The 25,688-nt window shown below is 36.6% G+C and overlaps 2 protein-coding genes across 6 annotated transcripts in view; one reads left to right on the top strand and one right to left on the bottom strand.

Moving 5' to 3' along the window:
* Positions 1 to 1,389: 1,389 nt before the first annotated feature.
* On the bottom strand, positions 1,390 to 13,285 carry LOC110455721 (interferon-induced protein 44-like). 3 transcript variants are annotated; one of them, XM_021506037.1, is made up of 9 exons: positions 13,181 to 13,285; positions 10,306 to 10,418; positions 8,846 to 9,030; positions 7,648 to 8,025; positions 6,993 to 7,051; positions 6,001 to 6,213; positions 4,658 to 4,801; positions 3,307 to 3,496; positions 1,390 to 2,583 (listed from the first exon to the last, which is right to left on the bottom strand). In XM_021506037.1, the coding sequence occupies exons 3-9, from the start codon at positions 8,991 to 8,993 to the stop codon at positions 2,276 to 2,278; spliced, it is 1,440 nt and encodes a 479-aa protein (XP_021361712.1). In that variant the 5' UTR covers positions 8,994 to 9,030; positions 10,306 to 10,418; positions 13,181 to 13,285; the 3' UTR covers positions 1,390 to 2,275. The 3 variants fall into 3 exon arrangements, with proteins under 3 accessions (XP_021361712.1, XP_021361713.1, XP_021361714.1); XM_021506038.1 differs by having other exon boundaries at positions 13,186 to 13,282; XM_021506039.1 differs by lacking the exon at positions 13,181 to 13,285 and adding an exon at positions 10,660 to 10,733.
* Positions 10,938 to 25,688, top strand: part of LOC110455720 (myosin-11-like) — a 19,121-nt gene continuing 4,370 nt past the window's right edge. The window contains exons 1-7 of one of the 3 annotated variants that reach the window (XM_021506035.1): positions 10,938 to 11,278; positions 13,370 to 13,455; positions 16,800 to 16,886; positions 20,823 to 21,633; positions 21,843 to 22,976; positions 23,901 to 24,269; positions 24,597 to 24,668. In XM_021506035.1, the coding sequence (XP_021361710.1) occupies positions 16,833 to 16,886; positions 20,823 to 21,633; positions 21,843 to 22,976; positions 23,901 to 24,269; positions 24,597 to 24,668 (2,440 nt within the window). In that variant the 5' untranslated portion in view covers positions 10,938 to 11,278; positions 13,370 to 13,455; positions 16,800 to 16,832. Of the gene's footprint in view, positions 11,279 to 11,803; positions 12,593 to 13,357; positions 13,456 to 16,799; positions 16,887 to 20,822; positions 21,634 to 21,842; positions 22,977 to 23,900; positions 24,270 to 24,596; positions 24,669 to 25,688 lie in introns of those variants that run through there. The other 2 variants (XM_021506036.1, XM_021506034.1) reach the window with 2 other exon arrangements.

Here is a 25,688-nt window from a genome sequence, read left to right as displayed (position 1 = left end):
AATTCTAGTTGTTTTGTCTTCTCGAGAAGACGACATTTAACATGCTCCAGTTCTCCTTGTTACGTCATACGCCCGAGAAAAAAAGACAATTCCCAAAGATGAACGCGAGACACTCCCGTGTGATTGCACATACACAATTTAGTAATTGATACAATTTTCCAAAAAATGAATTACTCTGCACCATACAGCTGTTTTCGTCTTTCTAAGACTCATCGTTGATGCTAGGGGTCTAAAAGGTGGAGAAGCAGAAGCGGCCGGTCCGAGCAACACACTCTAAGGGGGCTCCACGCTTTCGTATTTTTTTTTATGAAAATATAAGCATTCCGATAGTTTTGGGACTTTATGGAAAAACATACCAAAAAGGTATTTCGTCAAGTTTTCGTCAATTTTAATATTTTCCGTTTTTGTGTGTGTTTGTGGTATTGTTCGGAACAATAACCAAAATAAATAAAAAGGAAATCGATATCTGAGTTATCCAAGAGCTTGTAATTAGCGCCTGGTATATTCCGACAGAGGCAAGACATTTAACAGCCCAACAAACAGAGGTCAAAATCTGGGACTGAAACCAAAATTAATAGTCCCCACTGTTTTTCATTTTCCTACCGCTTTAAAACCGCTGGTGGCCGACATTTTAAAAATTCATGGATCACCAACTTCAGTCACGTGATTCCCTACATTGTTTAAGATACTGGAATAAATTGTGGAATTGACTAGGAATAGTATTTATACAGATATGTATACATTGAAAATGGAAACTGATATCTCAACAAAGTAGACGGCAGATTCACTCAGCAGAGAACAAACATTGTTGAAGCCAACAAAAAGCGGGGAGCATGGGCACCGCGTGCTCTATCCCTGAATCTGCAAATTATTTAACATTGACTGTTTTGTAAGAATGACAAAGTGGTCGATAAAAAAACGAGGGTAATTGTTGTGAAAAAGGTGAAGTCCAATCGTTTAAACATTATTTCTTATATATTTTAATAATAGTAATAAATAAATCGACAAAGATAATACAAATAGCTTATTATATATTATTGGAGACAACTCGAACAATACAATGGCTTATTGAACATATATGATATAGAATGTTGGACTTTTCCCATTTTAACTTTTTCAACTACTTGAACCTGAAGTCATGTCTGGCACAGATCAGGACCAAGGCTTGGATTTGAAAAATCTTGTAATGTCGTCCATTTAATACTTATACGAACAGCTGATTATAATGGTCACGTGTGCGACTATTGACCAATCGTAGAGCTTGCAATTACAAGTCATTGGTATAAATCATCGAGACCTAGGACCTTTTTTTCATTGGAATCTCTATTTTCTATCATATATAAAATGTACACAAATATCTAAATCACACGAAAAAACATTAAAAAACGGTAAAAGAATAAATGTATACTGGTTTATTTCTAAATGCACATACAGCTTTCGTATTTGTTCTGTCTAGATCAGCAATGCTACCGTTAAAGGTATCACTGAATAAGAATTGGATAACGTTCGAAAAATCCATAAAAATATTAAAGACTGACATGAGCCTTCTAGGATATAATATACAATACAATAACACAGTCTTCTCACCCCCGCCGCTTTTACACAACATAAACTGTTATCTTCGAAACATGTCCTCTTGGAAGCTTCCTGTCCCCAACCACAACAGGACTATTCTAATTTTAGTCTTGTTTAACCAGACTTGTTGTTTGTGCAAGCTACTCCGAATCAAGATTACAAAGTAATCAAGCGTCTGGTTGAGCGAGACTATCCAACTTTCTGTTTTATATTATTGTTTAACCAGACTTGTTGTCTGTGCAAGCTACTCCGAACCGAGATTACAAAGTAATCAAGCGTCTGGTTGAGCGAGACTATCCAACTTTCTGTTTCATAGACTAAGTTAAAGAAGTTATATATGCGCTCTATTTGTTGCAGCTTTCTCCTGTTACTGAACAAAAACTTCTATCAATATCCTTCACTGTCGCTCAATCCACAGTTTCATAATATAAACCATTTTTTTGATTTTAATAGCATTATCATCATCATGCATAACTTATATGTGTCTAAGGCACATCCTTTTTACAGTACTCAGACCTTTTTTACTTCTCTCTGGTCATTTATATACTTTAAAATTCTCGCATGAACGACACATGTAAATATATACTCAGTATTTAAGCTTCAAGCACCATCTACATGCTATAGACTCCAGAAATCTACTTATAAAGAAATGTTCCAGCTGAGTTTTCATTCCAGCTGATGTTGCTTTTCGCGTTGACGTCTAGCTGAGCTGCGACTCGTATCTCTCCTGTCTCAACTCGTCCAGGTAGTTGACTCGCAGGTAAGCGTCGGCCGACCTAAGCATCTGCCGCAGGTTATAGAGAGCCAGAATAGCGACCTCATCGGACGTGGTCAGTTCCATATAGTGATTCTTCATCGGTAACACCGTAAGTGGTGGAAGTCCCAGGCAGTTTGCCGCATGGAAACACCTCTGTCTGATGAGATCGCTCCGGTATACAGCCGAAGTGTTTTCCTTTGTGGCTGCGCACGTGTTGTCTATCTTGTTCAGTAGGATTAACTGGGGTATACCTATTTATGATAAAATCGAATATGTTTAACCTATTTGTATAAGGTATATATATTTTTTTATTTGCGGGAGTTTGAATAAGAGAGAATTTTTCTAAAATGTGTTTTGAAATTTTTCAAGTAAAAAAACCCTGGAAGATTCTTAAACGATTATATTCATCCTCTAAATATAGAAATACCTAGTGATGTAACCGACGAAATGTTTCTGGTGCATATCATACAACACATGATATAATAATTATGAAAATATATATAATAAAAAAACCCAGACAAAACTACCACATGTGATTATGATGTTATTGCTACTTGGAAAATTTCAGCATAAAATATTGGCCAAATTCAAGCAAATTTCTTGCTCTTCGAGACCAGGTCTATATTTAAAGACAAAACAGAAACCAGAAACCAGCTTTATCCCGAAACACGATACTTTTAATGAAACATTGTGTATTAGTGTACATGTATTTTGTATTATACACGTTAAATGTATAATGTGTTATATACTGCAGCAAAGTTGAGAAAATCGCCTTCTTGGCTCAGATTTTAGAGCGCGGGGTGTCTCAATGTGGGAGGAAACCGGGCAACCGGTGAAAACCCACTTGTCGAGCAGGTGACCCCATATATACCTTTTCACGTCCGATCAGGGAATCGAACCCCAGTCGTCTTGGTGAAAGGCGAGTGAGCTATCCACTGCACCACCCGACAAAATCCTGCAATTTGACTTCTTACCTCTCTGGTCAACTTTTTCCATGATATCCGTTATCTGTTCCTTCACTCCCTCCGTCATGAATGACATGCCGACCTCGGCCGAGTACTTCTCAGAGTCCAACACATACACCACACAATGTATCTTATCCTTCAGCTTAGGGTCCCGTATGTAGCCATGAGCCTTGCTCGTCAATGCCGAAGACGAGTTAAACTGGAACAGACAAAGAAAAGGTGCTTTGACAAAGTATTGAGAGTGATTGATCAAAGACGAAGAGGCAATGGGAGACGAAATGAAATTACAAAGTCAAACGAACAACATATTGTAAAATGAAAGTAGAAGTGACACTGACTTATCAATTAAAGATTGAAAAATGAAAGTTTAAATGACAATGAAACCGAATAACATACTGTTAAATGAAAGTAGAATAGACAATGACTAATTAATAAAAATACATATTGAAAAATGAAAGTAGAATAGACAATGACTAATTAATAAAGCATTGAAAATGAAAGTAGAATAGACAATGAAAGATGTATTGACAAATGGAGATGCAGTGACGGGGGGAGATGTGTTCATAAAGACATTAGCAGGAGATCATGTTCGGTAGTTTACCATCGTGACGTAGAATTACTTCCATTCATTACATTACATTATGACACGGACGGAAATTCACCGGTGTCTAGATTTGCATATTTGAAAAAAGCAATATGCAACATTGATGACTAAATTTTGACTTTTCAGGTTTTTCAGATTCACCTTTTTCTGATAGGCTGAAAATTTATGTATAATCTTTGTTTATTATTTTTTAATTTGCAGGAACCGAAGCAAAATACAGAAAGAAACCATAACAGGCGTTTTTACTCAAAATAGCTGCATGTCATATATTTTTAGTAATGCAAGTTCTTGTTTTAACATTGCATATTTTAAAAGTCCAATGTCTGGTGTGCATGCTCCAAGCTAGGACGGTTCCTGAAATTCGCACCTAGAAATGATAAATGACAAAAATGATAAAACCTAATAGAAATTCATCAATCTGAAAAGTCAAAATGTATTCCTCCATGATGCATATTGTTTTAAATATGCAAATCTTGTCACCGGGGAATTTCCGTTTGTCTTAGAATGTAATACGGAAATGGAGATGAATTTACGTCACGATGGTAAAATGCTGGACACCCTACACAACTGATACGGCTTATACTAGCTAACAGCTACCGTTTGTTTTCTGCGGATGACACAAACGAAGGAAACGTCTGTTACAGGAATACAGTCTGAAAGTGATTGTATGTTTAATTCAGTAAGCTCCTAAATGATGATATAATGAATACTATAAGAGTTATCGAACTTTGTTGACAGTTGAAAGATTGTACATACAATGTAGTTATTGGGCGCGTGTCCGTCGAGGATGCCTTCGATGTCCTTGTTTAGACTAAATCCATCTTCCAGACCCCTGCAGTCACACATTTGGAAGTGAAGATAATGTCTATTGTCAGACGCAGTGACCGGGTATTGGCGATACTGTAACACACAAAATCTTGTCAAGCAATATTTCGTAGTCAAATCTATACTTTTCAAGCAGTTTGGTATGAATAATAAAGGCTGATTTTGTTTTGACACAAAATGGAATTGAAAACTGCCTGCAGTATTATAGTGCTATTGAGCGATATGTCTTTATGATTTTTGACAACTGACTTTACTGATTCGGCACACTTTGGCTTAGGGAGTTGTTTTCAGCGGTTAAGAGTCGAGACACTGGCCATTTAACTCTTTGGGTGACAAAGGAAGCAGCAATTTCGAAAGCATACGAAATAGGTTTTAAATTCCTGCTTGTGTTCAAAACAAACTTAGCCTTTATTTCAAGTAATTCAATAAGTAACTTGATTGTCTACAAAATCAGTATTTTGAACCCTTTAAGATATGAATACTGAGAGTTTGAAATAAAACTTATTCAAATGTTGCTATTTTACTTTCATCATCTGGCTTAGTATCAATAACAGCTTCTATGAAGCACAATTGGTGCAGGTACTTGGCAAATTTTAATATTTCTTTTGACGTTTTCAGCAAACATACAAACCATTGACGTCAGCAAACAAACATACCATAGACGTCAGCAAACAAACATAACATAGACGTCAGCAAATATACAAACCATAGACGTCAGCAAACATACATACCAGAGACGTCAGCAAACATACAAACCATTGACGTCAGCAAACATACATACCATTGACGTCAGCAAAATAACATACCATTGACGTCGGCAAATATACATACCATAGACGTCAGCAAACATACAAACCATAGACGTCAGCAAACATACATACCAGAGACGTCAGCAAACATACATACCATAGACGTCAGCAAACATACATACCAGAGACGTCAGCAAACATACATACCATTGACGTCAGCAAGCATACAAACAATAGACGTCAGCAAACATACATACCACAGACGTCAGCAAACATACATACCATAGACGTCAGCAAACATACATACCATTGACGTCAGCAAGCATACAAACAATAGACGTCAGCAAACATACATACCACAGACGTCAGCAAACATACATACCATAGACGTCAGCAAACATACATACCATTGACGTCAGCAAGCATACAAACAATAGACGTCAGCAAACATACATACCACAGACGTCAGCAAACATACATACCATAGACGTCAGCAAAATTACATACCATATACGTCACACTTACCATAGACGTTACACTTTTCCCTCTACTTCCTGCAGCAGCACTCATTGACACGTGACCCCTGAATACAGATTCCACAGAGTTCAAGAAACTGGATTTGCCGGCGCCGATTGGTCCAATTAAGAGAATATTAACGTGCTGGAGAGCTTCCTCGGGCACGCCAAATTCCTTCAGTGGCCAATAGGATTCCACGTCGTCCAAGAGAGTGTTCAGGTACTAACCAAAGTAAAAAGAGAACCTATGTTAGCTAACCCTTATAAACCAGAATACCAAAACACTAGCACTTTAGCAAAGAAGTCAGATGCCATCCTCGATACTCCAGGGGGTTACGCTCACTTTCGCTCTCTACACCCCTGGATTATGTCATAGCAAATTTGAAGGCTCAGTGCGCGTCACCTTGTTGATAAGACAAGAAGACTAGTTTGAACCGTTGATGTACATCAAAGGGATCTCGCCAACGCATAACGGTGAAAATTAATGGCTTTGGATTACAGAGTCACTCCTCTGTAATCTTCAAAGGACAGGTATCAGCCTAGCGATTGGTTAAGGTTTTTGACCCGAGACCAATCAAATAGCTAGCCGCTAGCCTTCAATTTTGCTATGACATATTCAAGGGGCGAAGAGAGCGAAAATGAGCGTAACCCCTGGAGTATTCAGGATGGATGCATGCATAAAGATCACATACATTTGCTTTTTCATTTTAGTATGGATGAGCTGAAAACGCTGAAATCGTGCAATTTGGATCAAATGGAGTGTTGACAGTTCCACTGGCCAGTATGTAATTGTTAGTGCTACCTATATGTCGAACTTAGGTCCACTGGCCAGTATGTAATTGTTAGTGCTACATGTTTGTCGAACTTAGGTCCACTGGCCAGTATGTAATTGTTAGTGTTACCTGTTTGTCGAACTTAGGTCCACGGGCCAGTATGTAATTGTTAGTTCTACCTGTTTGTCGAACTTAAGTCCACGGGACAGTATGTAATTGTTAGTGCTACCTGTTTGTCGAACTTAGGTTCATCTCTCCACTGCTGTGCCATGACATTCTGCCTGAAATCTACAAAATAGTGAACATTAAGCGTTTAAACACTATTTTTGTTAATTGTTGAGATATCAATTAACATTTAAGACGTTTAATAAGCAAGTTTGTACAAAAGTTTACAGTGGAATCATTAAGGTATTTTCATTTTAATTGCATTCATAAAATTGACAATTCTAAAAATTAGGCATTTATACAGTACCACAATATATAGAGATCAGGCACTGTCGCCTTGACTACATGTATGTAGATCTCTAGCTGTCGCCTTGACTACATACAGCTGTCGCCTTGACTACATGTATGTAGATCTCTAGCTGTCGCCCAATGTGTTATGTACCAATAAAGTCTACACCTCGTATCTTGAATTGATAGACAAATGCAATGTGCGGACAGTCATTCATCCAACAACTGACCACGATTGACATTGCTGAACTAGTGAACGGGTCCCCGGGTTATACCGCATCGCTGGAAATTAAAGATAGAACTTTTGAAAAGCTTGCTTGTCGGTAATGCTGTATAAACCGGGGAGCTGCTCACTAGTTCAGCAACGTGGAGCGTTGTCAGAAGTTGGATGGGTGACCGCCCGTATGTTACACAAGGTCATGTGTGCCTACCTTCTACGCTGTAAACGACAACATCCACCACGGAGATATCAGTGCTGGTCAGGTCCCCCAACGACACCGGCATGTGATCAAAACTTTCCGCGGCCATTTTGGAGTTGAGAGAGAAAGTGCCATCGTCTTCTTTGGTAATGGTTCCAGTAAATACCCCCAGGTCAGGACCACTCCCGAAGGTGGGTCCAAATTGTTCCTCATATACAACGGCCGATTCGTATTTCCTTATGGGAAACTTTTTCCCCTGTTCCTCGCCATCTCCTCGGAGGCAAAAGAGGAAAGCATTTTTGTCGTATACCTTTTGGATGGAGGTTGACTGCCAGCTGATCGAGGTGTACCCCCCGTACACATGTCCATCCTCATTGTAGACCACGGTCACTGCGAAAGAGATGATACATTCATTAAAATGTTATCTCATATGTTGATTCATAAAATACCACCACCGAGGTAACGTAACTTTGAATCGGCCGTTCTACAGTGAGGGGTTCGCAACTGTTGCTATCCCATGTCATAATGATCAAAACACCTTACTTGATTAGCAAATTCCAGCACGTAATTGCCATAGATAAGAATATTTGACCAATTGGACCTGCCCCATCACCACCCCCACCCCACCCCACCTTCATTTTTCATATAAGTGGTGGCATTTCTGAATATTATATAAATATCACATTCATGAGAGGGCGATATTGCATATTTTCACCCCACGGAGGAATTGTTTACCGAGGCGAAGCCGAGGTCAACAATGCTTTCCGAGGGGTGAAAATATGCAATATCGCCCTCTCATGAATGTGATATTTATTTTATTATACCGAGTGTCATGTTTAGGTGTTTCACCACTTCACCATTTTTAAAGGTCATTGTGTTGATTTGACATAAACCAAGACTTCATCTCAACAGTTGTCGAATGAACCAACCATGAATGTGATTTGATAACACCCTGTCACTGGGACGAACCGTGCACGAATACGTTTGGCGCATGTAACATTTTTTGGAATAACACCCTGGCACTGGGACGAACCGTGCACGCATACGTTTGGCGCATGTGATATTTTTTGGAATGTCACCCTGTCTTCTTTATCTTTGTATAACGAGCAAGTAACATTGAAAATGTTCACATATTTCTCAACCAATCAGATTACGAGATTTTAACAGAAGGTATAATAATACAAAATACTACAGATGCTTTGTGCCTTACGTGTCGGTCCGCGGTTATTACACCTCTGGTGAAAAGCTATTGCTGAACACCCGTTTTCCTTTGCGCTGTACAGCTTGGTGAAGCACTTGGGACCGTCGCCAATAAACTCCTGCAGGACGTCTTTGTCTTGGTCTGATAGACTTGTCATGATTAAAGATTCACCCGTTTCGTTTTTCGTTTAAGTTCTGAAATAAAAATTCTCCGATTAAGAATGTAAAAAACAACAAGAAATTACCGAAGTGTAAACAAAATCCTAATTCGAACTCAAAATCGATGAAACTAAGACAAATGTAAAACAAATGATACATTTCTTATGATGGGAACCTTTGATAGAGTACAAGTAGAGGAGGCTCTGGAGCTCCAGATGTAGCATAGAAAAGAATACAAAACACATTAAATCAGAATTCACACATTTTTTTTCGACAAAAAAGTTGTATCGCTCCTAGAAAACTAAACAACAGGCACGTTAACTGAAACGCACATATTATCTGTTTGGCCTAACTTGACATTAGTGTGTATCTTACTCGGTAGAAGAATAGGTGCTTTAGCCAAAATATTTCATTGTGATTTCCTAATTTCATTCTCTAGTATGACGTCACTGTCCGAAGGTTTATTTGGAGAGATGCCAATTTGTATTACTTATCTTTCCCCCAGATTTTTGGATTAAGATACTTTTGAAGAATATATTTTTTATTATTTGCTCTGGGTTCCCGGCCATTCGGGGAACTGTTTACACACGTCACAAAGATCCACACATAGTGAAAATCTTACTCATTATATAATGTATGCTTTTTATCAGTTCTTTACGACAGCCGAAATACTGGGGCTAGCGCGTGAATGTTATACCTGAAATGAAAGTAGACGGCTATTTTGATTTCCACCTCTATATTTATACATTTTATCATCATATTTCTGTTAAGATTATTATAATTGATGAGTTAGTCCCTCACTGAGAGGCAGTGTGTGTATGAGTGAGTGTGATTTCTTGTCCGTGTGTGTATGTGTGTGTGTGGGGGTAGGGGGTCGTCTGTAGGGAGGGGAAATTAACCGATTATTCATTACACTGAGCTACTAAAGAAAAACATTCCTACTAGCTGTTGACTATAAAAGGTTACAGAAAAAATAACCATAATAATAAATACAGGGAAACGAATATAATTTACAATTTATACACTGGTGTCATATTAAGTCAGAAGACAGACATGACGTCATGGCATCGTAGCCTCGCATTAAAGACAATTTAAATAAAGACAAAATGGCTTCGCTCATATATTCTTAATTTGTGATAAGGATTTGAAGTCGTCCCAAAGTGTGTTTTTCTAGCTCGCTTAAATGAAAGCTTCGAGACTCTTCAGGTCAAACTAGTATGAAACTAAAATTCATTTATTATCTTTACTGCTGTATTGTAGAATTACACGAAATATTTTATAATAACTATTACATATACCTGCACAACTTACCTCTTATTGTCAGGGAGACGAAGTGAGAATAAGGAGTTATCTTCTACGTCGCTGGTCGAGTCAGTGTCAGCTTCAAATAACCAGAACTGACAGGCAAAACCCAGAAGTAGGTTCTGAAAATAACACGAACACAAAATGAAAGTAAAAAAACCCACAGATAGTCTTAGATAACTATGAAACGAAAGTAAAATAAACATATGGGTTCTATATAAGATATAACATCAAAAAGAAAGTAAAATACAAAAAAAAAAGAAAAAAAGGAAACGCTTCAAAGTCAACTTAACCATAAAACAGCAGTGAGACAAATATGATCGGCTGTATACGGAATAAAAACAACACTAAAGTAAAACCCACAAAACGTTCTGAATTCAGCAAAACCATAGAACGAAAGTGAAATAATAAGGAACCTGGAAAAAAAAGGACTTGAAATAAGCTCTATATGTAGCATAACAACAAAAAGAAAGTAAAACCCACAAATAGGTTCTATATTTATCTATTTGTAATACATCCGCAAAATGAAGGTAAAACCCAACAAAAGGCTCTGTGTATATAACATGTTCACAAAACGAAAGTAAAGTATTTATCAATGCATTAATTATTAAGGCTAAAACGCACTTTGAGGTGTCATTTAACTGAAAGAAGTCGACGCGTTTAAGATAACACACGTATATCGACATCCAGTTATATATAAGATCGGTCCATGTGTGTTTTTCTCGACATCCAGTTATATATAAGATCGGTCAATGTGTGTTTTTCTCGTTGGAAATATATCTAATTTTATCTGATCTGCAATATCATATATAAATATATATTGGTAGAACAAATGTCCATGTGAAATACATGTAGGAAAGTAAAGAGAAAATAAGGTCAAACGAGCGACTAGAACAAACCCCTGATCTCATCAATTTACAAGGGTGTCCAGGTTTATGTCAAAAGGACAACATCGTGACGTCACAATCACGTTTCAATATCGGTAGGTATACATGTATATATTTGATTGTAATTAATGATAACTAATTTCAATATAATTTAATTTATTCCCAAATGCACATTGCTTCCAGGCATATAAAAATACACATATTGAATAATACTTCACAAATATCTTGTACTATGGCGGAGAGAATACGCAATATATTCCATTCCATACATAACAATAACAAACTCATAAAATAGTTGTAAGTTGGAAAAAACTTTTCCGAAGAGAATTTTAACTAATATTTGTGCATCATGATGATCCTCCACCATGCTGTTGTTTTTGGTTTGAATAAGGTTAATATGATTCCTCTGATCAGATATAGTTTACAATGATGTATATAGCTTGCAATGATTTTCATAAATTAAACACTATTACCAATACATTTTTTTAAATATGGGATCAATAATAACAAAACAAAGCTGTTAATATGATGAATATATTTTATCTAAAGTATAAAGAAACAGAAGAGTTTCTCCGAGGTCTGTGTAATCAAGGTAACACTTGGGTTGGATATAATCCCTGTAACTGTGGGTCAGTGTGATCCCTGTAACTGTTGGGTTGATGTGATCCCTGTAACTGTGGGGTCGGTATGTTCCCTGTAACTGTGGGGTCGGTGTGATCCCTGTAACTTAGGGTCAGTGTGATCCCTGTAACTGTGGGGTCGGTGTGATCCCTGTAACTGAGGGGTCGGTATGTTCCCTGGAACTGTGGGGTCGGTATAATCCCTGTAACTTTGGGTCGGTATGTTCCCTGTAACTGTGGGGTCGGTGTGATCCCTGTAACTTTGGGTCAGTGTGATCCCTGTAACTGTGGGGTCGGTGTGATCCCTGTATCTCTGGGAAGAGTGTGATCCCTGTCAATCTGGGGATGGTGTGATCCCTGTAACTCTAGAGTGGGTGTGGTCCCTGTAAATCTGGGATGGGTGTGGTTCCTTCCACTTAAGAGTCAGTGCTATAATATGGGTATTTAGAGGGGGGAGAGATTAGTTGTTTCATATAAGTGATGTATTGATTTAGAAGTTGGAAAACAACATTTTATGGTTCAATAAAAAATATTTAGGAGTACACTTTGTAAATGCAGCGTTGTTAAGCTAAAATTTATTGTTTGAAAGCTAACATCCGGGGGTCGACGCAATCTGTTATATTGATTGTCCAACTTGAACGTCTGACTGGGAATACCAACTCACTTTATATTAAGGTATGAGAAACGCTATTCCGTATTGTCACAAAAAGAGAGTGTCTAGTGCATTTTCTACCCAAAACGAAACAAGTGTCTAGTGCATTTTCTACCCAAAACGAAACTGTTTTAAAGGTAAGTCGTAGATATTTGAAGGAAGATAATGAAATATAACATACCAATAATGCTTACTTGTATTTTTATCAGTTTTATTAATGAATATCTTAACTATATATGTTATTGTCCACATTAGAGGAATTCAATCAATGTAATTCGGTTATTTTTGAGAATAATGAATATTTTAGCAATAGTAAATTAATCAATGGAGTCATTGGAATCAAGGATACATATAGAATAAAAGGCGAGAGGAAACTTAAAGATCGTTGAACAGCACACGGTACAACTGAAAAAGGAACACAACAAAAAACCCAATTTAAATTGCTATTTATGTTACTAACAACAACAATGTTACTTTCACTTCCAAATTAGAAGTTAATCAATGAGCAATGTACTACATCAATCCGCTAAACCTAGCACATATCGCGATAAAACCGTATAGCAAGAAAAACTAGTAGCTTTTATTCGATGGAGAGAACATAGGACAGGTTTTGTTTCTCTTTTATGAGGAGTTGTGATACAATTCGCATATATATGAACAGTCTACTGTATCAATCCGCTAAACCTGGCAATTATCGCGATAAAACGTTTGTACAAAACACATACCTTACTCTTTCGTTCGATGAAAAGACCACAGGACAGGATTTGTTTCAGTCTTCGGAGTTGCAATACAGTTCGCATACACGGATTTTCCGATTTCTTAATTTAGAACTGAAAATAAAACCCATAAATTAATTCTGTGTATATTATATACACAAAACGAAAGTACGGGTTTCACCATACATGTGTTTACAGGTTGAAGTGGTTTATCGTTACGACCTTCGTTCCCAGTTACTACTAAGTCTTACGCAGTTTAGATGTGTTCAGGTATCGTGTAAAAGGTATGTTTTGCTTCCATGTAATTCTAAATATTTAATTTCAGTTACATTTATCGCAACCTGATTAAAATCATATCCAAACGTGATACGTAGGATATGATTTTAATCAGATTGCATTTATCGTATCGTTATATGCATACGTAAGAAGAAATCTGTGTCCTCTTCGCTCCACCGAGTTTGTTATAAGTCGGGCATGTTGTATGACGCTCATACGATTTTACATATATATTGAATATTAGGTTTTCTTATACAATAACGTTATATCGGTTCAGTTATAACCAACCTTAGGTACATTTTTACTGCCACCTGGACAAACAGTTTGCACCAAGAACAATTTGAAATGTGAAAATGTTTTAAATGGATGCAGTTGCATGTGTAGTTTGTAGACTTACTTAAGATCATTTTATTAAGTATTAAGTGTTGTTACACGCGTTTCTTCATTGTACATTATATGTCGTCCCTCGTACGAACTCCCTCAAGGTTTTCCAGCAAAGAACTCAAATTTTATTAGAGCAGATTGTTTTAGATCGTTTTAGGATTCATCGATTTGACATATCCATGCAGACTGAATGCTGAGTTGTTTTCGATTGGTTAATAATGCAGGTTCTACAGGATTCAAATTAAGGTTTGGATACGAAGGAACATTGACGTTCAAAATGGCGAAGTGCTCGGAAACAAAATAAAACGCTATCGAAATTACGAGTTACCTCCCGTGGAACGGTCAGCACAAATTTGTTCTGTGCACAACTAAATCATATAATGGGTGTATTTTATTAGCATTATTTCTGACTTATAACATCTTACATAACAACACTTCGGCTTATCTGTCATTTTTTTCTTTTGGCATGGTCTTTCCATGCCATGACTCCGTAACATTCCGCGCTCTATATTGGTCACTCCGTACGTTCTATTAATCAATCACTCCGTGCTATTATTCGCCACTCTGTGCTATATATTGGTCACTCCGTCTTATAAATTTGTCACTCTGTGCTAAATACTGGTCACTCGATCTGTGCTCTATATTGCTCACTCCGTCTTATAAATTTGTAACACCGTGTTATGTATTGGTCACTCTGTCACACCTTCAATTACCTTAGCTGTAAATAGGACCTTAAACAAAATAAGGCCAAAACAATGCTAGATACTAATCACTCTGTGTTACATATTGGTCACTCCGTGTTATATTTTAATCACTCTGTGTTACATATTGGTCACTCCGTGTAATATACTGATCAATCCGTGTTATGAATTGGTCACTCCTTGTTATTTATTGGTCACTCCGTGCTATATATTCATCGTTCTGTGTTATATATGGGTCACTCCTTGTTATTTATTGGTCACTCCGTGCTATATATTGGTCACTCCGTGTTATTTATTGGTCACTCCGTGCTATGTTTTAATCACTCCGTATTATATATTGGTCACTCCTTGTTATATATTGGTCACTCCGTGCTATATATTCATCATTCTGTGTTATACATTGGTCAATCTCTGTTATATACTGATTACTCTGCGTTATATATTGGTCTCTCCGTGTTGTAAATTGGTCATTCCGTGTTATATTTTGATCACTCCGTGTTATATACTAATCACTCCGTGTTATATTTTAATCACTCCGTGGTATATACTAATGACTCTTGTTTTATAATGGTCACTCCGTGTTATTTATTGGTCACTCCGTGCTATATATTGGTCACTCCATGTTGTATTGTTTTCATTCCGTGTTATACACTGGTCAATCCATTTTATATACTGATTACTCTGTGTTATATATTGGGGTCTACGTGTTATATATTGGTCTCTACGTTTTATATATTGGTCACTTCGTGTTATATATTGGTCACTCCCTGTAATATACTGATTACTTCGTGTTATATATTGGTCACTCCGTGTTTTATATTGGTCATTCCGTGTTATACATTGGTCAATCCATTTTTTATACTGATTACCATGTCTTATATATAGGTCTCTACGTGTTATATATTGGTCTCTACGTGTTATATATAGGTCTCTACGTGTTATATATTGGACTCTATGTGTTATATATTGGTCACTCCGTGTTATATATTGGTCTCTATGTGTTATATATTGGTCTCTACGTGTTATATATTGGTCTCTACGTGTTATATATTGGTCACTCCGTGTTATATATTGGTCACTCTGTGTTATATATTGGTCTCTACGTGTTATATATTGGTCACTCTGTGTTATATATTGGTCTCTACGTGTTATATATTGGTCTCTACGTGTTATATATTGGTCTCTACGTGTTATATATTGGTCACTCTGTGTTATATATTGGTCTCTCCGTGTTATATATTGGTCACTCTGTGTTATATATTGGTCACTCCGTGTTATATATTGGTCACTCTGTGTTATATATTGGTCTCTACGTGTTATATATTGGTCACTCTGTGTTATATATTGGTCTCTACGTGTTATATATTGGTCTCTACGTGTTATATATTGGTCACTCTGTGTTATATATTGGTCTCTACGTGTTATATATTGGTCACTCTGTGTTATATATTGGTCTCTACGTGTTATATATTGGTCACTCTGTGTTATATATTGGTCTCTACGTGTTATATATTGGTCACTCTGTGTTATATATTGGTCTCTACGTGTTATATATTGGTCTCTACGTGTTATATATTGGTCACTCTGTGTTATATATTGGTCTCTACGTGTTATATATTGGTCACTCTGTGTTATATATTGGTCTCTACGTGTTATATATTGGTCTCTACGTGTTATATATTGGTCACTCTGTGTTATATATTGGTCTCCACGTGTTATATATTGGTCACTCTGTGTTATATATTGGTCTCTACGTGTTATATATTGGTCTCTACGTGTTATATATTGGTCAATCCTTGTTATATATTGGTCACTCCGTGTTATATATTGGTCTCTTCGTGTTGTATATTGGTCAATCCTTCTTATATATTAGGCACTCCGTGTTATATACTGATTACTCCGTGCTATAAATCGGTAATCTTATGGTCTGTGGTGGTCACTCCGTACTCTATATTGGTCACTCCGTGTTATATATTGGTCACTGTGTGTTATATACTGATCACTCCGTGTTATTTATTAGGCACTCCGTGTTATATTTTGATCACTCCGTGTTATATATTGGTCACTCCGTGCGATACATTGGTTACTACGAGCTATATATTGGTCACTCCGTGCTATGCATTGGTCGCCCCGTGTTAAAAATTAGTCATTCTGTCCTCTTTATTGGTCACTTCATGCTACATACTGGCCACTCTGTGCTATGAATTGGTCGCTCTGATGTATCATGGACGTTTGATATTTGCTTTCTTGTTTGAAATTACTTACAGGGAAGTTTGCTGAAGGTGGATATAACAGTCACGATGGGGACGTTTTTCTCATCAGAGCATCTGAAAAATGTCACCAAATCTCTCCAGGTAACGCATACAGGTGTGAAAACATATATCAAGCCTTAACCTCTCCAGAACTAAGTGAGGTTATTGAGACGGATGGAAAAAAGGTCATTCAGATTATACTTCTTTATGTCAGGCTATGGATACGTGTGTGTGAAGCATCATTCAGACCAAACCTCTACACGTTAGGTTATTTAGACGTGTGTGAAGCAGCATTCAGACCAAACCTCTACAGGTTAGGTATTTAGACGTGTGTGAAGTATCATTCAAACCAAACCTCAACAGGTTAGGCATTTAGACGTGTGTGAAGCATCATTCAGAACAAACCTCTACAGGTTAGGTATTTAGACGTGTGTTAAGCATCATTCAGACCAAACCTCTACACGTTAGGTTATTTAGACGTGTGTGAAGCATCATTCAGACCAAACATCTACAGGTTAGGTTATTTAGACGTGTGTGAAGTATCATTCAGACGAAACCTCTACAGGTTAGGTTATTTAGACTTGTGTGAAGCATCATTCAGACCAAACCTCAACAGGTTAGGTTATTTAGACGTGTGTGAAGCATCATTCAGACGAAACCTCTACAGGTTAGGTTATTTAGACTTGTGTGAAGCATCATTCAGACCAAACCTCAACAGGTTAGGTTATTTAGACGTGTGTGAAGCATCATTCAGTCCAAACCTCTACAGGTTAGGTTATTTAGACTTGTGTGAAGCATCATTCAGACCAAACCTTTACAGGTTAGGTATTTAGACGTGTGTGTAGCATCATTCAAACCAAACCTCAACAGGTTAGGCATTTAGACGTGTGTGAAGCATCATTCAAACCAAACCTCAACAGGTTAGGCATTTAGACGTGTGTGAAGCATCATTCAGACCTAACCTCCACAGGTTAGGTATTTAGACGTGTGTGAAGCACCATTCAGACCAAACATCTACAGGTTAGGTTATTTAGACGTGGGGGAAGCATCATTCAGACCAAACATCTACGGGTGAGGTATTTAGACGTGTGTGAAGCATCATTCAGATCAAACATCTACAGGTTAGGTTATTTAGACGTGTGTGAAGTATCATTCAAACCAAACCTCAACAGGTTAGGCATTTAGACGTGTGTGAAGCATCATTCAGATCAAACATCTACAGGTTAGGTATTTAGACGTGTGTGAAGCACCATTCGGACCAAACCTCAAAAGGTTAGGTTATTTGGACGTGTGTGAAGCATCATTCAGACCAAACCTCTACAGGTTAGGTATTTAGACGTGTGTGAAGCATCATTCAGACCAAACATCTACAGGTTAGGTATTTAGACGTGTGTGAAGCATCATTCAGACCAAACATCTACAGGTTAGGTATTTAGACGTGTGTGAAGCATCATTCAGACCAAACATCTACAGGTTAGGTATTTAGACGTGTGTGAAGCATCATTCAGACCAAACATCTACAGGTTAGGTATTTAGACGTGTGTGAAGCATCATTCAGACCAAACATCTACAGGTTAGGTATTTAGACGTGTGTGAAGCATCATTCAGACCAAACATCTACAGGTTAGGTATTTAGACGTGTGTGAAGCATCATTCAGACCAAACATCTACAGGTTAGGTATTTAGACGTGTGTGAAGCATCATTCAGACCAAACATCTACAGGTTAGGTATTTAGACGTGTGTGAAGCATCATTCAGACCAAACATCTACAGGTTAGGTATTTAGACGTGTGTGAAGCATCATTCAGACCAAACATCTACAGGTTAGGTATTTAGACGTGTGTGAAGCATCATTCAGACCAAACATCTACAGGTTAGGTATTTAGACGTGTGTGAAGCATCATTCAGACCAAACATCTACAGGTTAGGTATTTAGACGTGTGTGAAGCATCATTCAGACCAAACATCTACAGGTTAGGTATTTAGACGTGTGTGAAGCATCATTCAGACCAAACATCTACAGGTTAGGTATTTAGACGTGTGTGAAGCATCATTCAGACCAAACATCTACAGGTTAGGTATTTAGACGTGTGTGAAGCATCATTCAGACCAAACATCTACAGGTTAGGTATTTAGACGTGTGTGAAGCATCATTCAGACCAAACATCTACAGGTTAGGTATTTAGACGTGTGTGAAGCATCATTCAGACCAAACATCTACAGGTTAGGTATTTAGACGTGTGTGAAGCATCATTCAGACCAAACATCTACAGGTTAGGTATTTAGACGTGTGTGAAGCATCATTCAGACCAAACATCTACAGGTTAGGTATTTAGACGTGTGTGAAGCATCATTCAGACCAAACATCTACAGGTTAGGTATTTAGACGTGTGTGAAGCATCATTCAGACCAAACATCTACAGGTTAGGTATTTAGACGTGTGTGAAGCATCATTCAGACCAAACATCTACAGGTTAGGTATTTAGACGTGTGTGAAGCATCATTCAGACCAAACATCTACAGGTTAGGTATTTAGACGTGTGTGAAGCATCATTCAGACCAAACATCTACAGGTTAGGTATTTAGACGTGTGTGAAGCATCATTCAGACCAAACATCTACAGGTTAGGTATTTAGACGTGTGTGAAGCATCATTCAGACCAAACATCTACAGGTTAGGTATTTAGACGTGTGTGAAGCATCATTCAGACCAAACATCTACAGGTTAGGTATTTAGACGTGTGTGAAGCATCATTCAGACCAAACATCTACAGGTTAGGTATTTAGACGTGTGTGAAGCATCATTCAGACCAAACATCTACAGGTTAGGTATTTAGACGTGTGTGAAGCATCATTCAGACCAAACATCTACAGGTTAGGTATTTAGACGTGTGTGAAGCATCATTCAGACCAAACATCTACAGGTTAGGTATTTAGACGTGTGTGAAGCATCATTCAGACCAAACATCTACAGGTTAGGTATTTAGACGTGTGTGAAGCATCATTCAGACCAAACATCTACAGGTTAGGTATTTAGACGTGTGTGAAGCATCATTCAGACCAAACATCTACAGGTTAGGTATTTAGACGTGTGTGAAGCATCATTCAGACGAAACCTCTACAGGTTAGGTTATTTAGACGTGGGTGAAACATCATTCAGACCAAACATCTACAGGTTAGGTATTTAGACGTGTGTGAAGCATCAATCAGACCAAACCTCTACAGGTTAGGTTATTTAGACGTGGGTGAAGCACCATTCAGACCAAACATCTACTGGTTAGGTATATAGACGTGTGTGAAGCATCATTCAGACCAAACCTCTACAGGTTAGGTTATTTAGACGTGTGTGAAGCATCATTCAGACCAAACCTCTACAGGTAAGGTTATTTAGACGGATGTGAAAACGTCATTCAGACAAAACCTCTCTTAGTTAGTATAGTATAGTAGTTTATACCGATGTGAAAATACCGATTCAGACTAAAGTTATTATAATAGAAGAATTAAGCAAAGTCATTCTGACATTTGTAATTATATCAATTCACGTTAAACCTCTATACAAACAAAGTATTTCAGATCGGTGTAAAACAATCAATTCAGCTAAACCTATACACGTACAAAGTAAGACATCCGCGAGTTCCGATAGTTTCATTGAGATATTTAAATAACTCTGCAAATAGCTGTTAAATCATCATATACTCGTCAATTGAGAATTGCTGTAAACATATTCATTGTAACAGAAACAAATGTTCAGCGCTTTTCAAGTTAATTTGAACGCCTTAAATGTTCTTATGTGCTAAATATACGTTTATTGTAATCACCCTTGAATTGCATGTCAAAGATAAGTGTAGCGCTATGTACGTGTTCGCGTTCGTTATTTGTTTTTAACAATAGCATAACAATAAACAGAGCAGATTTATATGTTTGATTTGTATTCAATGTTAGAAATATCTTTTCGTGATAAGACTTTATTTATGAAAAGAATATAGGTTGTAGGATTCATGTATGTTATCTGATTCATACGGAATATACTACATTACAGATTGTCCAAGAGAATATTGTAAGTCAGAGGACTCTCGGAGATGCTGCTTGGCTGCAAGTAAAGAACATTCATGACAGATTGGACGACATAAAAATATCGCTCTATAACAAAGTTTGTTCAAGATGCAAGTCTAAAGTCAAGAAAATCCTCGGTGAGACACCATCTAGGAAGCGCAATCTGATTAATGATTTGCCACCAGAAAGGCAAATGCTGCTCCGTGACCTAGCCTGCAGTATGATAGAGATGGAAATATCAAAATCCAGAAACAAGGACGTGTCCGACGCAGACATAAGCCTGACACTAGACTATTTTGATGATAATCGGTATGCCAAAAAGGTGGAAGAGCAAAAGGCAACCATCGAAGAGTATAAGAAATTGCTTCGTGATGCCGAGGAAAATGCCAAAACTGCAGAGATAGAAAGAGACGAGATCGCCGTTTCTCTAATTGAAAAGGAGTTAAACGAAAACGAAGAGAGAAATAGACTTAAATTGATGGAAGCGGAAAAGGATGAGCAACAGACGAAGATAGAGGAGCGCACGAGAGAGGGAAGTAAATTAGCAAATGAAAACACTTGTCTCGTAAACAAGATTGTATTCCTCCAGACTCAATTAGATGCACAAAAGAAAGCTCTTGACAGACTGATAGAAACAACGGTTTCACCGTCTGCATCCGACGTTGAGAAAAATCGGCATGTACACGCGACTACGAGTGAAACAGGCAAACGGGGAAGAGAAGACAAAGAAGTTTTACAACTAAGACAGGAAAATGAAACATTGTCAACAATCATTGCCGAACTGCAGAGAAACCAAGGTAAGTACTAACAAGTTATTAGATGTTCGATTTGCTATGAACGTATTTTAGTGTCATTTCGGGCGGCAAGTATAAAATAAAATCTCAATACATCAGATTAATTCCCATGAATATGGATATTTTTTTGCATAACGTTACATCAACCTTCCATTTTCTTTTTTATAAATATGTAATGGTTAAAATAACCGCGATTGCTGTATGTTATGTAGGTAAAGAGATTGAAGAACTTAAACCAGTTCGTGAAGAAACAAACATCGGTATCCCCAACTTGGAAGAGGAAGAGGATCTCATTGAAAAGGAAAATGCAAAATACGTGAAAAAAATGACCAATTCAGCAGAAGATGAAAGAGTATTTCAAAATCAATTTGAGAAATCAGAGACACAAACAAAACGGTTCGAGACATCACAAGCATACTTTGATCCCGAAATGCAAAACAGCATGAAGAAACAAGTGACAGAATTGCAAGATGAAAACGCGAGATACTCTGAAGAAATCTCAAATTCTGCGGAGGAGATAACAAATTTGAAAAGAAAATTGACAACGCTAGAAAATGAAAACGAAACTTTAAATAAAAAGTTTACTACAATGGCCAAAACTAAGAATGACCTGGAATTGACAGCAAAGACACTAACAATGGAGAAGCTAGGAATGGAAGATTCCGTAAATGAGCAAATGAGACAAATCCAAGACGAAAATACAAATTACGCCAGCGAAATCCAGAATGCTACGGAAGAAATTAATAGATTAAATACAGAAATGACTGAAAAGATAACCAGTTTGTCTAAAACAAATCACGATCTCGAAATGACATCAACGGAACAAGCAAAGGAAAGGCAAGAAATGGAAGATTCCTTAAATGAGCAAATGAGACAACTCCAAAACGAAACTACAAGCTATACCAACCAAATCCAGAATGCTACGGAAGAAATTAATAAATTAAAAACAGAAGTGACGACATCAGCATATCAAATCGAAACTTTAAATGAAAAGTTAACCAGTTTGTCCCAAACAAAAAAAGAACTTGAGATGTTATCAAAGGTACTGGAAAAGGAAAAGCAAGAAATGGAAGATAGCTTCAATGAGCAATTGAGACAACTTCAAGACGAAAATACTAGTTACGTCAAAGAATGCTCCGATTCCGCTGAGGAGATAAAACAATTGAAAAAAACCGCGACGACATTGTCCCAATCTAAGAATGAACTCGAAAAGATTGCCAAGACTATAGAAAAGGAAAACGAGGAGCTTACTAAACAAGTCACCGATCTCCGGGAGATGAAAGAAAACCTCTCATCCAATGTTTCCGTTCTACAACAAGATAACGTCAGGCTTAGAAGCGATTTGAGTATGTTCCTTTTGATCAAAGTTCCATTCGAGTTGTTCAACTAGGTTAAAAAGAGTCAATATTATCAAACTATTTAACTAGTATTAACAGTGTGATGCTATATTACTATTTAACTTGTATTAACAGGGTGATACTATTTGCTTATATTGAACTAGTATTAACAGGGTGATGTTATCTTACTATTTCACTAGGATAAACAGGGTGATGTTTTCTTACTATTTCACTAGAATTAACAGGGTGATGATATCTTGCTATTTAACTAGTATTACAGGGTGGTATTATCTTACTATTTAACTAGTATTAAAGGGTGATGCTATCTTACTATTTAAATAGTATTAATATGGTGCTGTTATTTGATTGTATTTAACTACTATTACAGGGTGATTTTATCTTATTATTTAACTAGTATTACAGGGTGATTGTATCTTACTATTTAACTAGTATTACAGGGTGACTGTATCTTACTATTTAACTAGTATTAACAGGGTGATGGTATTTGACTATTTAACTAGCATCAACAGGGTGGTTTTATATTACTTTTTAACGTGATTAAGTAGAGTCAATAATAAATTCCGACCTTATTTTGTTAAACAGTGTTTATGCCATATTATCGTAGTTTTAATTAGGTTAACAATGGTTTATGTTTACGTACAATTTACTACGTAGAACGAAGTTATAAGTTCAATAAGTTTCACGGCTAGTTGTTATTCTTAATTCATGGAATTATTGTACATACAGCATCACTTTACATTCCTACATATATATGGTAGTAAGGATGAAAATTTTCATTTAATATCTTATCTTTTGCCTTCAAAGCTGACTTATTCCTAGTGTCTCATATATTGTTAATGTTTGGAAGAAATGAACAAGTAATCAAAACCTACGATAAGTAACCGATCTAGTTTACTTCAATTTTCCCAAAAGGTGCAACCCAAGAGGAAATGAAATCAGCACGAAAAGAAATAGAACAGAATCAAGAACAAAATCAACAATTGGGAAAGGAAATTGTCCAACACGTCATAGAAATCGAGAGTTCCACAAGAGCAATTGATACATTAAAAACAGACATAGCGAAATCGGACTTACAAATAAGCAGCTTAGAGAAGGACATCGCTACTGTGACACAGTCCAAAGACCGACTCGAAACTTTAGCGCAAACACTTCAACGGGAGAAGCAAGACATACGCAAAATATTAACGGAGCAGATGACACCTTTACCTGACGAAAAGGATGACATCTTGTCGATAATATCTGGATTCCAATGTTACATTGACAGGTTACAAATAGACCTGCGTAAGTTTCGAAAATGTACATTTACTTAGGTTATGGTGTTTATGTTTCAATAATTTTGAAAAACAATGTCCTATCAAGTGTTGTTTACTGCAGGACTTGTCTGTTTTTTTTGCAATATCTATTTGAATGTGCTTTGCCTAAATACATTAAACTACACGAACTGTGTTATGAAAATATTAATGTCTAGAACATTACTTTTATTATTATTAAATTCCGTTTCTTCATGAGAGTTTCTTTAATTCTTGGTATCTCTAAAATAAAGAAGAGACTATTGTCACATTATGTAATGAATAACACACCTTAAACACTCAGTATGTTTCTATGCAGGAACGAAGACAGACGAGCTCGATTCTGCTGTCAGTGAACTCAAAGAAATTAAGAGCAAAAAGAAGTCGGTTGGTAAGTATATCTATAATGATATTAGTTATCTTGTTGCCAAAAGCAGTTCATTACCCATACTTCATCAAAGGAGATATTCATACTGACAACCTTGAAATAATTCAAGGAAAATGATCCCATGTCAACTAAAGGGGTAACAGTTATCATTATCATTGACGACACCCGTCAAGTCAATCTAAGTAAAGTCTAAGTAATGTCACGATCTAAAAGAGGATACTGATAATTAAACCATAAAACACTTTAGTGAGTATATTCGTAATCGTCAGTACTGATATCGCGCAAATAAATAAAATCTTCGCAAATGAAATGATGATGACCTTAACACTTGTAAATTGTCTTCCGTGTCAAGGTGTATTATATGTAATAAAACTTACAGACAAGCTGTATTATATGTAATAAAACTTACAGACAAGCAGTATTATATGTAATAAAACTTACAGACAAGCTGTATTATATGTAATAAAACTTACAGACAAGCTGTATTATATGTAATAAAACTTACAGACAAGCTGTATTATATGTAATAAAACTTACAGACAAGCTGTATTATATGTAATAAAACTTACAGACAAGCTGTATTATATGTAATAAAACTTACAGACAAGCTGTATTATATGTAATAAAACTTACAGACAAGCTGTATTATATGTAATAAAACTTACAGACAAGCTGTATTATATGTAATAAAACTTACAGACAAGCTGTATTATATGTAATAAAACTTACAGACAAGCTGTATTATATGTAATAAAACTTACAGACAAGCTGTATTATATGTAATAAAACTTACAGACAAGCTGTATTATATGTAATAAAACTTACAGACAAGCTGTATTATATGTAATAAAACTTACAGACAAGCTGTATTATATGTAATAAAACTTACAGACAAGCTGTATTATATGTAATAAAACTTACAGACAAGCTGTATTATATGTAATAAAACTTACAGACAAGCTGTATTATATGTAATAAAACTTACAGACAAGCTGTATTATATGTAATAAAACTTACAGACAA

Source organism: Mizuhopecten yessoensis, unplaced genomic scaffold (genome assembly GCF_002113885.1).
Source record: "Mizuhopecten yessoensis strain PY_sf001 unplaced genomic scaffold, ASM211388v2 scaffold8365, whole genome shotgun sequence".
Taxonomy (NCBI): domain Eukaryota; kingdom Metazoa; phylum Mollusca; class Bivalvia; order Pectinida; family Pectinidae; genus Mizuhopecten; species Mizuhopecten yessoensis.
This window is presented reverse-complemented; position numbering and strand designations above follow the sequence as displayed.